Here is a 12268-nt window from a genome sequence, read left to right on the forward strand (position 1 = left end):
AGACTGTCCTCACCTCTCTCTCAGTGCTACTACAAAGGTCCAATCCCACTGCCCACTCTGCTAACACTGTCTGTTTGAATTTAACAGAAAGGCAGGCAAAAGTTCTTATTGGAGTGGCCTGGAGCCTCTCTTTCCTGTTTTCGATACCAACTCTGATCATTTTTGGGAAACGACAGCTCTCCAACGGGGAAGTGCAATGCTGGGCTCTCTGGCCAGATGATTCCTACTGGATCCCATACATGACAGTAGTTGCTTTCCTTGTGTACTTCATTCCTCTGATCATTATCAGGTAAGCCTGCCAGTGGAAGTGCATGGTGAAAGCTGTCAAGCATGCAATCAGCTTAATGCTTTAATTTCAGTCATTCATTATGGTTTCATTTCCACACCTGCCTCGCAGTGGCTTTGGTTCATATCGGGTCATTGTGCTTGCCTTGTGGTGCTCTCCATGTGGTAATAGCCGGGGACATTATTTCTGAACAAGGAGTGCATCTCTAATTGTGTCCACTTATCTCTGCAGCTCCAGGCTTTAAATACACCTTTATAAACATGATAGGAATGTTTAGCTTATATGATAAAACAAGAATTTAATAAAAGAACAGAAATACACTTAACGCTAATTAAACTGAAATTAATTTTAAGTGCTCTCAAGCTTTATAATATTTGAGGAGTGATTCTTCATCAGGGTCGGAAAGATATTCCCAATTGTTTGAAGCTGTCAAGCACTCCTAAAATATGAAAAGAAAACCAAAAACCAACCATAATGAAAATTTGAACTGCAAGTATCTCAGATTGATTTGCCTGAGATCACAAAGGTGTTCCACAATGGAATCTGCTATTAAAATGAGAATAAACATACACAAATAAATAGACAAAAATAATTTCACTGTGCAGCGGAAAATATCTCAGAGAACACTGAGGCTGGCTATTGTTTCTGGAGGAGATCTGTTTTGAATTTTTCACGTAGTTAGCAATCAGGATATTGTATCCAGCACTTTAAATGTTTCTGAGGAGAGGCCTGTATCCTGTCAACTTGTCAGTCACACAGGTGTGTAAAACCTCTCATGCTCAAATTTACACGTCCACACACTTTCTATGACTGATCAGCCACTCCTTTTTGCATGGAATATGTATAGGTTTACCAACAACAGGCAAGCTACATGGCAATTCTTTTCCAGTTTTCTGACATTATGTTTCCCCTCCTCCCTGTCAAAACTACGAGACTTGACTTACAGCAAATCCCCAGAAGCAAGAAGGCAATGAAAACAGGAGGGAATAGGGAAAGGCGGTGAAGGCAGCATTTCATGAGATTGCTCTGACAGCTGAGAGATGAATAAAACATCCTAAAATTTCCATGGCTTTAACCTTAAGTGACTTTCACATAAAAAGTTTATGCCAGGGCAGGAGCTTAAAATCGTGGCCAGTTTCCTGTCTCAGGGTACCTAGTGCAATTGCTCCCACTTCCTCTTCAGCAGGAAGACAAATTTTGGGCAGGTCCAAAGTGGTAGCAGGCACATGGAGGAGGGAAGTGGGTGGATCATAGAAGGGTTCATAAGGGCCATTTATTAGTTTTTGGCCATTTATTAGCTGGTGACCCTACCCGTGGCAGGGGAGTTGAAGCTCAATGATGTTTCAGGTCCATTCCAACCACTCTGTGACTCTACTTTCTTCAGAATAGAGAGGAATGTCTACAACCACAGAAAAACATTACTGTTAGAACAAAATTATTAGACACACTGTGAACAAATACTACATTTGGAAACAGCTGTCTATATTTTGAACCATGTTTTCAAGTTTTGGATTCTCAAGTATACAGCTGAAGGTTGAAACATCTCATCTGACACATACTCCAGACCTCTGTCAATGCAGCCTCAAGGCGCAACATCTCTTTCTTTAACACTTCTTGGCAGTCTAGGAGGTTGAATCTAACCTGCTTCACGTGGCCACATCATAGGGATAGGGAGTTTGCAGCTAAAGAACACTAGAAATGACCATTGATTTCTGCAGGGATTCTAATTCCCTTCAAAAGATATATTCCAACAAGTCCCTCTGAATGTTCTGAAGGACTGGTGAGACACCCTTTCAGAAGGGTGAGTGAGGACAGATGCAACGTCCAGATGTAACAGGTGTGTGCTATTCTGTTGAAATATTAATGATAAAAGTAAGAGGTATTATTTATTCAGGGAAGTAAGGTATTTTGTCATCTCTGCTTTTAGTGGCTTTTAGGTGAAGGTGTTCCAAAAAAAGCCTGTAACATAACAATGGAGAGACAATACATAAAATTGCAACTGAAAACTCGGGTAATCTATGAAGAGGATTTATTTGTATTAAATTCTCACATGAAGTGAATTCTTATATGAAATACAAATTTAATATGAATAAAGCAGGAGCTGGGGTACATCCCGCAGTCACCAAGGAAGCCAAGCCTTACAGTGCAGGCAGCACATATATAGATTAAGACTAAGACCCTTTCTGCAATAACTCATTTTGCTTGTGCAGATTCTTTATTTTCTCCTCTGAAACACTCCAACTTAACTTCATGGTGGGTGCCCAAAGCAATGGGATGCTGCCTGGCAGAATTAACTCTTAATTAGTTCTGCCACCTGAATCCACAGGAAGCCTCACATCCATAGCAAAGCACTTCACCTAGGAAAGCACTTTTTCTGGCACAGTTCATCCAAAGTTCATGCAAATAGTAAAATCTTACTTTTCAGGTGCAGAACTTAATTCTGCTCTGATCTGCAACTCTGGATGCAAAGTTTTCTGTTGCCACAGTTCACATACTATCGTCTTTAAGCTCCTGTCATCCATCCTCCAGCACTCACAGCACCGATTTCACATGTTCCCAACACAGCCTTCAAGTAACCCAGGCAGGATGCATCATTCATAGCACTACAGCACAAAGGATCTATAATTCAGCTGATAACCTTTACAGTCAGCCTGGAAAACCCTTCTGTTGATGAGCAAACCCTCCAGACACAGCAAACTCTCTAGAAAGCAGGCCAAAACACGAAAATAATCTGCTCTTCAATTTATTTATTTTTTAATGTCTACATAAAAAAGGCAATCTGTGAACAAAATCACAACAGATTTCAGTACTAGCGAGGTGTGTTTCCACAGCCACTTTGCACAAATGGTGAATTTTTTACCCAATTGTAATACAAATGAACAAGACTGAAATATCAGAAAGAGAATGAAAGCTCTGATTAGATCTTTAATCTAAGCACTTGTTATCTTTGAGAGCTGAGAAAAGGGAAGAACATATGTTGTTTTCTTTTTAAAGCTCCCCTCCTCTTTCTTTGTGCTGGTCAGGGAGAGCCAAGCATCCTGCATCACATCCTGTTCTTCCTTGCAGCACTTGAAGATTTGGCCTTTTCTTTCCTCTCATTTGGTCTGCACTACCACTTTTTCTGCAGCTGATATTGTCAACCTACCAAGCATCAAAGAACACAGAAAAAAGAACTAGGGAATCTGCTTGACTTGTTCCCAGCTCTTCCAGCACAAGAGCCCACAGCCACAATAAAAGCTATTTCAGCTACACTGAGAAAAGCCAAGTAAATGATACCTGTGATAGGTGGAGATACTCTGAACACAGGTCAAACAGGGTCCAGATCAAGATTACAGACTTACCTCCCACAAACATTTACACCTTACCTCTCAGGTCTTGTGATAGGGAGACGTGAGAGTCACTGGTTTTCAGTTCTGCACTGTTACTCTGTGCCACAACATAATTGAGTTCTGTCAGCCAGATATCCAGAAATTTGGAAGGTATGAAGTTTTGTTCTTTTTAGCTGCTCCTCAAGACTGTCAGATGCATTTGCTCAGTTTTAACCTGATTAATACAATACATAAATACTCACCTAATATAATTCCAAATACAAGTTAAAAATAATAATAATAGTAATAAAAAGCAGAAGTTCTTCTTGAGGTACAGAGGAAAAAAGCAGTCCGTCTGCTGTTTAAAATCAGAATTCCAAAGAGAACATTTGCTGCTGAGTAGCAAAAGAACAGAAGGGAAAAAATATAGAATCAACTAAAAGGAAAAATTATTGAACTAAAATTAAAGCACTACAGTGAAATGATGAGTAGATGAAATGAGAAGTATTTATCAGAATTAAATCAAATAAAATGAAAAGAGCAGTATTAATAAAAATCTCAAAGATCTTATTTTGAGTTTGATTCAAAGAAGACACTCATTTTTGCCTGCAATTTCCATTTCAAATGAAGAAATTCTAGACCTTGTACATAAGTTCTACTGTCTGCCCATCTATTCACTTACTCATTACGTATGCCTACAGTGGTTGAGCTGGATGAAGTTACATACACTTTTTTTTTGGATAAACAATGCTGCTAATCAGCTAGGACAGAACATAGTACAGCTGCACCCCTCTGCACAAATACAGTATGAGAAACAATAGACAATGCTGGAGGATAAATACAAGCAATTAACAAGGAGCTTCCGTAGGCCTTTTGCCATTGTAATGGCTCATTCTGTTAGTAAATAGTGAGCCCAGGTGAGATGCTAGCATAATGCAATCATTTATTTTAAAACAAAAAAAATAATTCCCATTCTTGAAGTGCTGGCATCTTAGGGATGTTATTATCAACTTTTTTTACCAGAAGACATTTTACTTTCCAAAACAAAAGTGATGTAGGAACTACCTTAAGTTAGTTATTCACAAGGACAAAGACTGCCAAAATTGCCAATGGAGTCAAATTAACCAATATTGTTAGCTAATAACATGCTACAATGAATGTGCATCTTAGTTCTTCAGAATCTGGATCAATCTAAATTGCTTTTGGAGGTGCAATGAATTTAATTTGCTGAGTTACATCCCTAGACTAAATTATCCCCTTGTAACTTCCTAACACTTCTGCACATATGCATCTTCCTGGGGCTAGAAAAAAAGAAGCACTGCATTTTCATATGAACAGCGTATCCTGTCTATCATGTGGTCTTCACAGCCTGAGTGGCTCCTTCTCAAAAAAAGTTTTAATTCTTTTTTCATTTAGATTTTCCACTACATCTGATCTCTTCTTTCCTTTAAATGATTCCCCTCCTTGTAAATAATGAGCCACAACAACTCATATAAAATTTCATTATGATAGTATGCATTATGACTACAGAACCTTTACATGGCATCCAAAAGTCATGGACAAGGTTGCAGGACCAGTACACTAAGTACATTCCAGCAAAGAAATCCAACATTTGGACTTCCCATCCATTTGAACACCAGCTTCTCTTTGTCTCTCTCTACTCTTCGCTCATCTGCCATTCTATTTACCATCAAGTAGGAACCTATTCCCACCTTTTAAGATGTCACCAGAAAGCAAGTGAAGAGCCTTGGTTCACAGTTCAATCCCAGAAGCACTTGGATGGAAGGATGCAAACTGAGTACTCGAAGCCCCTTCATCCTGATATTTGAGCAAAGCTGTATGCATTCTTCTGGGCATACAGACATATCTGCACCAAAGGTGGTACTGTTCGGATGGCAAATAAAGAAGGTCAGGCTAGAGACAGCAGGCTGAAGATAAAATAGTCTGGTAAATAAAACAAGTCTTGCAGGGGCTGGCTGAAGTTTTCTTCTGATAACAACAGTCATCATTGTAATACATTCTGATTCACTGAAACAATCAAAAGGGAAATGATGCATGAATTTTCAACCTTTGTCAGAGCAAAGTACGCAGAAACTCTCAAGTGCATCAGCTGATAAATAAACGGGCTCTTGAAAAGCCAGGAGATAGAAGGAAAATATCTGAGTCAGCTGGGAGCCATTCTAGGCCTTTGAAGGGATTAAGGAGGGCAAGATGGCATCTGTGGAAGAGGCATGCAAAATTGCAAAATCCTTACAGGGTGAGAATGGTGCTGCTCTGTTGCACAACCTGGTCTGTATGTTGGATTTCCAGATCTTACCTTCTCAGCTTGGGAACCAGATATCTGGAACCTGTGCAGAGAATGTACCTACAGGATGCACAAATACTGCCTTTGCAAGCATGGTTAGGAGCTGAGAGTGCTATAGGAAAGGCTTGTGTATCAGTCTGAAAGTTCCGGTAACAATAATGTCTCTTCTAATAACAAAAATACACTGCATGATAACAAGACTCCTTTTTGGTCTCTATGAAAAACCATGAAATAATTTGATGTCAGTTAAATTTACTATGCCTCACAGTATCAATGACACTTTCCCTTCTGCAGTGTCATATACTCAATCGTGATTCGAACCATCTGGATGAAGAGCAAGGCTCAGGCTGTCATTATATCCAGCTGCACTGGTGAGTCTCAGCACACTTCTCCAGACACAGCATTCAAATTTGGGGGGGCACATCAAATCTGGGAATGCCCACAGATGGGCTGTTGAGTTGGGACGCCATCACTGTGGTGAGAATGGGTTATCTGCCACTGCTCCTTTGTAACTGTTCCACATATTAAGTACCTTTTAAAGAAACGATGGAAAACATATACAAGTAAAGAATTAGAAGGTAAAAATCCTTACTCTAGAACTCAGAATCCTTAATCCAAGAATTTTGTCCATATCTAGAATGGTTTGTTTTCTAGCAGCCTCTTAGATAAAAACTTTGCAGTGTTTTCAAATGCCCGTGGGAACTTTGGATTTTGGTAAGGCCAGAAACCTTGCAAAAAAAAAAATAATGTCATTCTTATCACTCGAGATGTAGATTCTGCTCTAGAAGCCAAGTAATTTTGAGTGTCATCAGGTATGGACTACTTTCAAGCATCTCTATAGAATATTTCACAGATAACAAGCTCTCATTAATTTTATTGGCATTTTTTTTCCTCATAGATTACACAGCCTGGGTGTGTTGTTTTTTTCTAAGAGGTGCAAAAAGTCATGTACACATAGTTATTTACAATGGCATTCATTAAAATTCCATTTCTCAGCTTGGATTTCAAGAGTTGAAAGATGTTTAGATAAAAGATGACCTTCTTGTGTGTTCACTATGATGAACATAATTATTCTCACAGGGCAACATGAACAGCAAATAGACCCTGATAATGAAATCAAGCATATTATTACAATCATGCTGGTACTGCCATTGAAATATGGAGATTGGTTCTCAGAGACATTAGTGCAACTTCAGAGGAAATGAGATCAACCAGCCTTAGTGTGCAGCTGAATAGACTTTGTTTCTCAATTCAAACCACATTTCATTTCTGAAACAGCATTTCTTCTTTTATTACTGAGTCCAACTGAAGAGTACAATGCATGGCTGTCTCTAAAGCATCAGAAAGAGTGAGAGGTTAAGGGAACAGAGTATGTAGCTTTCAGAATCCATCTAATTGAAATGCAGTTAAAAACTGAACAGGTAGTCTGTTTTGCCAGGTTATATCCTATGTTTTTTCATTACAGTTGCCAGCTCCTTTCACAAAACATCTCTTCTAACACCACTCCAGTTGTGTTTTTGAAGCCATGATGGCCTACGGTTTTTTGCTAAACTGATATTGTTGGGCATTGCAATGTTTCTCCCTCCTGCAAAGCCAAGTGTGGAGACTCAGGGGTATGCAGCTGCCACAGTGCTTCAGAAATATCTCCTGTACATACGTTTCCACTTTTGATTTTAGAAGGCTCAGGTTCTGAGTGCCTAACGTGAGGAGACTTGCTAGTATGTGAATTTCAGGAAATGCATACATCAGCCCTGCTCTTTCACTAGTTCTGCTCTTCTGCCCCCAGATGGCAAAACCTCTGCTGGCTACACCAGTCGCGGGTTTATATCCAGAGCGAAAGTGAAAGCCATCAAGTACAGCATTGTAATTGTTCTTGGTAAGTATGAAAAAAAGGCCTTCAGCTGGCAATTGAGGCAGATGCTGAAGTTAGGGATCTCTCTTCATCACCAGCAAATAAAGTGCATGAGGTGGTTCAGCAAAGGAGTTTTACTTAGACCTCTGACTTGCCTTCTGACCTTGCCCTCTGCCCTCCTATAACTGACAGGATCCTATTTTAGGCAACTGAGCTATGCCCCAGATGCAGTGATATATACAGCCCTGCTGCACATAAAGAAAGTAAAGGAGTGACATTGCCTAAAAGGAGCCAAGGAGGAGGTCACTTCCTGCTAATCCAGGCTGCTAAAAGACCTAGGAAATTAGTTGTCTTTTAGGTTTAGTTAGATAATGCAAGCGGTAAATAAGCTGCTTGGTCAGGGCAGGGACAGGAAGGAGAGGCAAGGGAGGCAGAGCAATTGAGTTTGATGTCAGAAGTATGTTGCCTGCAGAGGTGGGATGAACAAGCTCTCCTCGCCCAGCCAGGATGCAGATGACTCAGCGCAGGTGTCCTCTGTCTCCCAGGGAGATGACATTATCCTGATGGAATTAGGAGGCTGACATTTAATCTCGATAAATAAAGGCAGCATCACACAGCGCTTGTGATTAGCTGACGGAGACAGACAGGGAGATATCAGAAGCTATTTACTCCCCAGGGCACAGCAAGAGAGATTGTTCCTCTTACCAGTCCTACACAAAATTCAGATTGATTGATACCATGATAATAGCTACTACTAGAGGTGCTTACTTCACTGGTTAGCTGTAGTGTCCTTGGACATGAGTGATGCTGCTGTGATTCATGCCTCTCAGAAATCCAAGTACACTTTCTCTGCATCTGAATTTTTCTGTGTGGCCATCAGAGAAAGATTGTGTATCAAACAGGCATTACTGCAATGCCTCCGGATGGCAAGAGCTCACCAAGGTGCTCAGTATTTCAGAGGACCTTGATAATATCGGGCATTCAGCATATCTCACTGTGCGAGAAAGTGAAGGCACATAACACTCATGGATTTCTCTGAATCCATCTGTAGTGAGGGATCTGTAGCCAGTGCTATGATCCACATGCTGACAGGGCACATTCTTGTTACTCTGGCCCCTGTGTGTGGACACTATTAGGTTGGTTACCCCAGAAAACTGGAGAGCTTACTTCTTCCTTGCACATTCACTGAGCACCCAGCTCTATGCCAAGTGAGAAATACTGCTTAATGTAAAGGAAGGCAAGCATGGGGTCATTCTGCTGTCTCATTTGCATCAGGAAGAGAACGTGTCTGATTTCACACAAAGAAGCACACTGGCAATCCAGGTGCCTATAAATGAACTGGATGAACTGCCTGCCCCAGCATGTTCAACAGTCTTTGTGAGAGCATTCAACATAGGCGTTTATGAGACAAATTAATCCTGTATGCCTGCAAATAAAGTGAAACCCATGGCTTCATTATCTACCATCTCTAAACAAAAGCTACGAATGATGCAGCCCTCTCAGAGCTGTTTCTCAAATAGCAGTAGGGGAATCGGAGAGTCTTCCTACATTCCGTTACTACACGGCACCTCCAACCAGCATGCAAAATGGTATGTCAGCCTGCTGTAATTTAGTGTGAAAGTGTCATTCCTTGCTTCTGGGTGCCTAAGAGCCTTTTCTTAATAGGTGGCTGTGTTAGGCAGGGCTGTCACAGAGCAGCACTTTGGTGCTGTCTGCGTTTAGACTGGCTGCTCACTCAGGGGACCATTAAAAGAATGCTTTTCTGTAAGTGATGATGCTCTAACTGGCTACCTATTTACCCTTTATGTGTGTGCAGCGTTCAGAAGTGCCTCAATACGTCTAGAGGGAGCACTCTAAACACTTAAAGGAGCACACGTAATGTATTTTATGGGCATTGAAATAAAAATGAAGACAAATAAAAACACAATTTAATAACTACCGTCTTAAATAAGACCCTGCATAGGGAGCCATTTTTCTTGCATGAACAAATAGTTATGTGTTATGACAGTCTCTATTTGTGTGTATGTGATTAACTCCCCAAATAACTATGCTGTCTAATGTCAAGCTCTTCTGTCTTTCTCGCAGCATTTGCTCTCTGTTGGAGCCCCTACTTTCTTTTTGATATCCTGGACAACTTCAACATCCTTCCTGAGACCAAAGAGCGCTTCTACGCATCCGTGATAATTCAGAACCTGCCAGCCTTGAATAGTGCCATCAATCCCCTCATCTACTGTCTCTTCAGCAACCACCTCTGCACCCCCTTTGAGTACTGTCCCTTTAATCTCACCCTGACTATCCCAACAGGAGGGGAAAGATGCATAACTCATCTTTCATGAGTGCTGAACTCATTTCCTATTTTCACCCATTTTAATCCTGACCATTCCTTATTTTCCTTAGGGAGAGAAGAACACGACGGTTGGAGGGGACTTTCCGGGACCGGAGTGATGGAGGGCAGGAGATGCAGGTCCTGTCCAAACCAGAATACATCTAGCACAGGTAATGCCTTCCAAACCACAGCAGAACCCATGCTGAGAGCAGAGGTTTCCCTGAAGAACAGATGGACACCAAGCATGAACTGACTGGACTGAACCTGTGCCTTGCTGCTGTTGAATAGCACAAGTATTTGGGACCAGAGTTGCACCTTCAGCTATAACACTCTGCCAGGAACAAGATGGCCACAAGGGGTTTGCATGCTACTTTTGTGATGGCTCATTTTAGCCATGTTTTCAAGCAAGCTGTAACATATCTGTGCTCCAAATGGCAGAAAGAAATGTAAGAAGTGTCTAGTTAGAGCCTTCTCTCTATTCTTCAAAAGTCCCTTGAAGCCATCCAGTACCATGCAGCTCATAGAACTGGTGAAGTGTTTACAAGCAGTTACAGGAGGGCACCCTGCTGAAAATGAACCTGGGAACTTTTTGAATGAGAATACTCCACTGTCACCCTAAGTAATTATGTCTTGGTTTCACATGCAACCACTGACAATACCCTAACAGAAAGGAGGGGACTGTAGGGATGGATGGCTGTCTCCCTCCCACCTTGCCACGACCACATACACACCATCTGTGTAGTTCATCATCCCATTCCCTTACAGAATTCCCCTGCTGTTTTACCTTGGCTCCCCTACCTTGATTTGCCATGATGAATATGGGTGATAATTTTCTTCTGGGCTACAGTATAATAAGATGTGACCTAGCCCATCCCAAGTCCTGTCATTCCTCAACTGCTCTGCTGCTCACATCCCTGCGGTAATAGCCCCAGGCAATCTCTGGGGGGTCCCGTACTCATGTCACGTAAGTACACTTGCCATACAGAACACTCCAGCAGTTGGAGAGAAGGATGGGTTAAATTGTAAAACTCAAATTATATTTTTTTAATTATATGCTGATGTTCCAATTTTATGAATTCATTGTAGAGTCCATAGAGCACCAGTCACCAGGTAGAGCTTTGTGGCACAGTAACCTGAGCTGCTGGACATTCCCTCCTTCAAACCCTTGGGTTTGAATACAAATGTTCTTGGTGTTGACTTAGCAACTGAGTGAAGGATATTAACGCGAATGCTCATTTTACCATAAGTCAGCTTAAATTGTTTGCATGATAATGAGCTCTAACCAGCTGCATGGCATATTTTTGCCTCTCTCTGTGCAAAATTTGCATTCTTACACGAGTCTGTTTAAACAGTTTTTTTTAATGATGATGATGATCCTTCACACTGAATTTATTCCCTGCGAAACAAGAACTGAATAAAATTTATTTAATTAACTGTGTTACAAAAATCTTTTTTCCTAAGCAGAAGACATATAAAATCATGCAGCTTTATGTTCTCAGGAAAATGAGTAGTGTTTCTCTTTTTATTATTACGAAGTTCTGTTGCATAAAAATTTTGGTGTTAAAACCAGCTTAATTAAAACCATGAATCCACACCACCCTGTACAGCCATTGCCTTGGATAGATTGTCTATAAGAACCAGATAACTTTTTTTTTTTTTTTTTGTAGGCTTCTCGTAACATTTCCAGAAGTGGACTGCATGGTTTAATCTTCATAATGATGTTGGTTTTATCGGGGGGTTTTTTTCAACCATTTTTCATCTGATACAATTACACTGCTTGCCTACTTTTGAACATTCAATGCAGTTAATATCTGGAAATCAGACAAATTTTTTTAGTAGTACTTTGGTTTGTAAACTTACATGCCTCAGTACCCCCCAGAATATGTATATATTTGGTCGGCATATGAATTAGCCCACCAAAATTAAGCGTATGAAGAAATAAATGTAGGAAGCCTTGAATATTAATTTATTAATATTAATATTACTCACTTATTTTTCAAAGAGATGGTATCTTTCAACAATTACTGTGTCAGGTACCATTTATATGTTGTTCCTGTCATTTTACCTGTGGACCTGACTGCAATTCCCTTCTTCTTATGGAGATATTTCTCTTTAAATGCCCTCACATTATTTGTGTCTGCACCCCTTCCAAGCATGTGTTCAGAAATAATTATTCTCATTTTCTTCCTGT

General features: G+C 40.5%; 1 protein-coding gene across 1 annotated transcript in view; it reads left to right on the top strand.

Moving 5' to 3' along the window:
• NPSR1 (neuropeptide S receptor 1) overlaps positions 1–11510 on the top strand; it is a 54130-nt gene extending 42620 nt beyond the window's left edge. The window contains exons 5-9 of the mRNA XM_015855020.3: positions 88–289; positions 6194–6270; positions 7686–7775; positions 9837–10017; positions 10149–11510. Coding sequence (XP_015710506.1) covers positions 88–289; positions 6194–6270; positions 7686–7775; positions 9837–10017; positions 10149–10242 — 644 coding nt within the window. The 3' untranslated portion in view covers positions 10243–11510. The remainder of the gene's footprint in view (positions 1–87; positions 290–6193; positions 6271–7685; positions 7776–9836; positions 10018–10148) is intronic.
• Positions 11511–12268: the final 758 nt, after the last annotated feature.

This window comes from Coturnix japonica, chromosome 2, assembly GCF_054131305.1.
Source record: "Coturnix japonica strain WE chromosome 2, WE-NBRP24, whole genome shotgun sequence".
Classification (NCBI taxonomy): domain Eukaryota; kingdom Metazoa; phylum Chordata; class Aves; order Galliformes; family Phasianidae; genus Coturnix; species Coturnix japonica.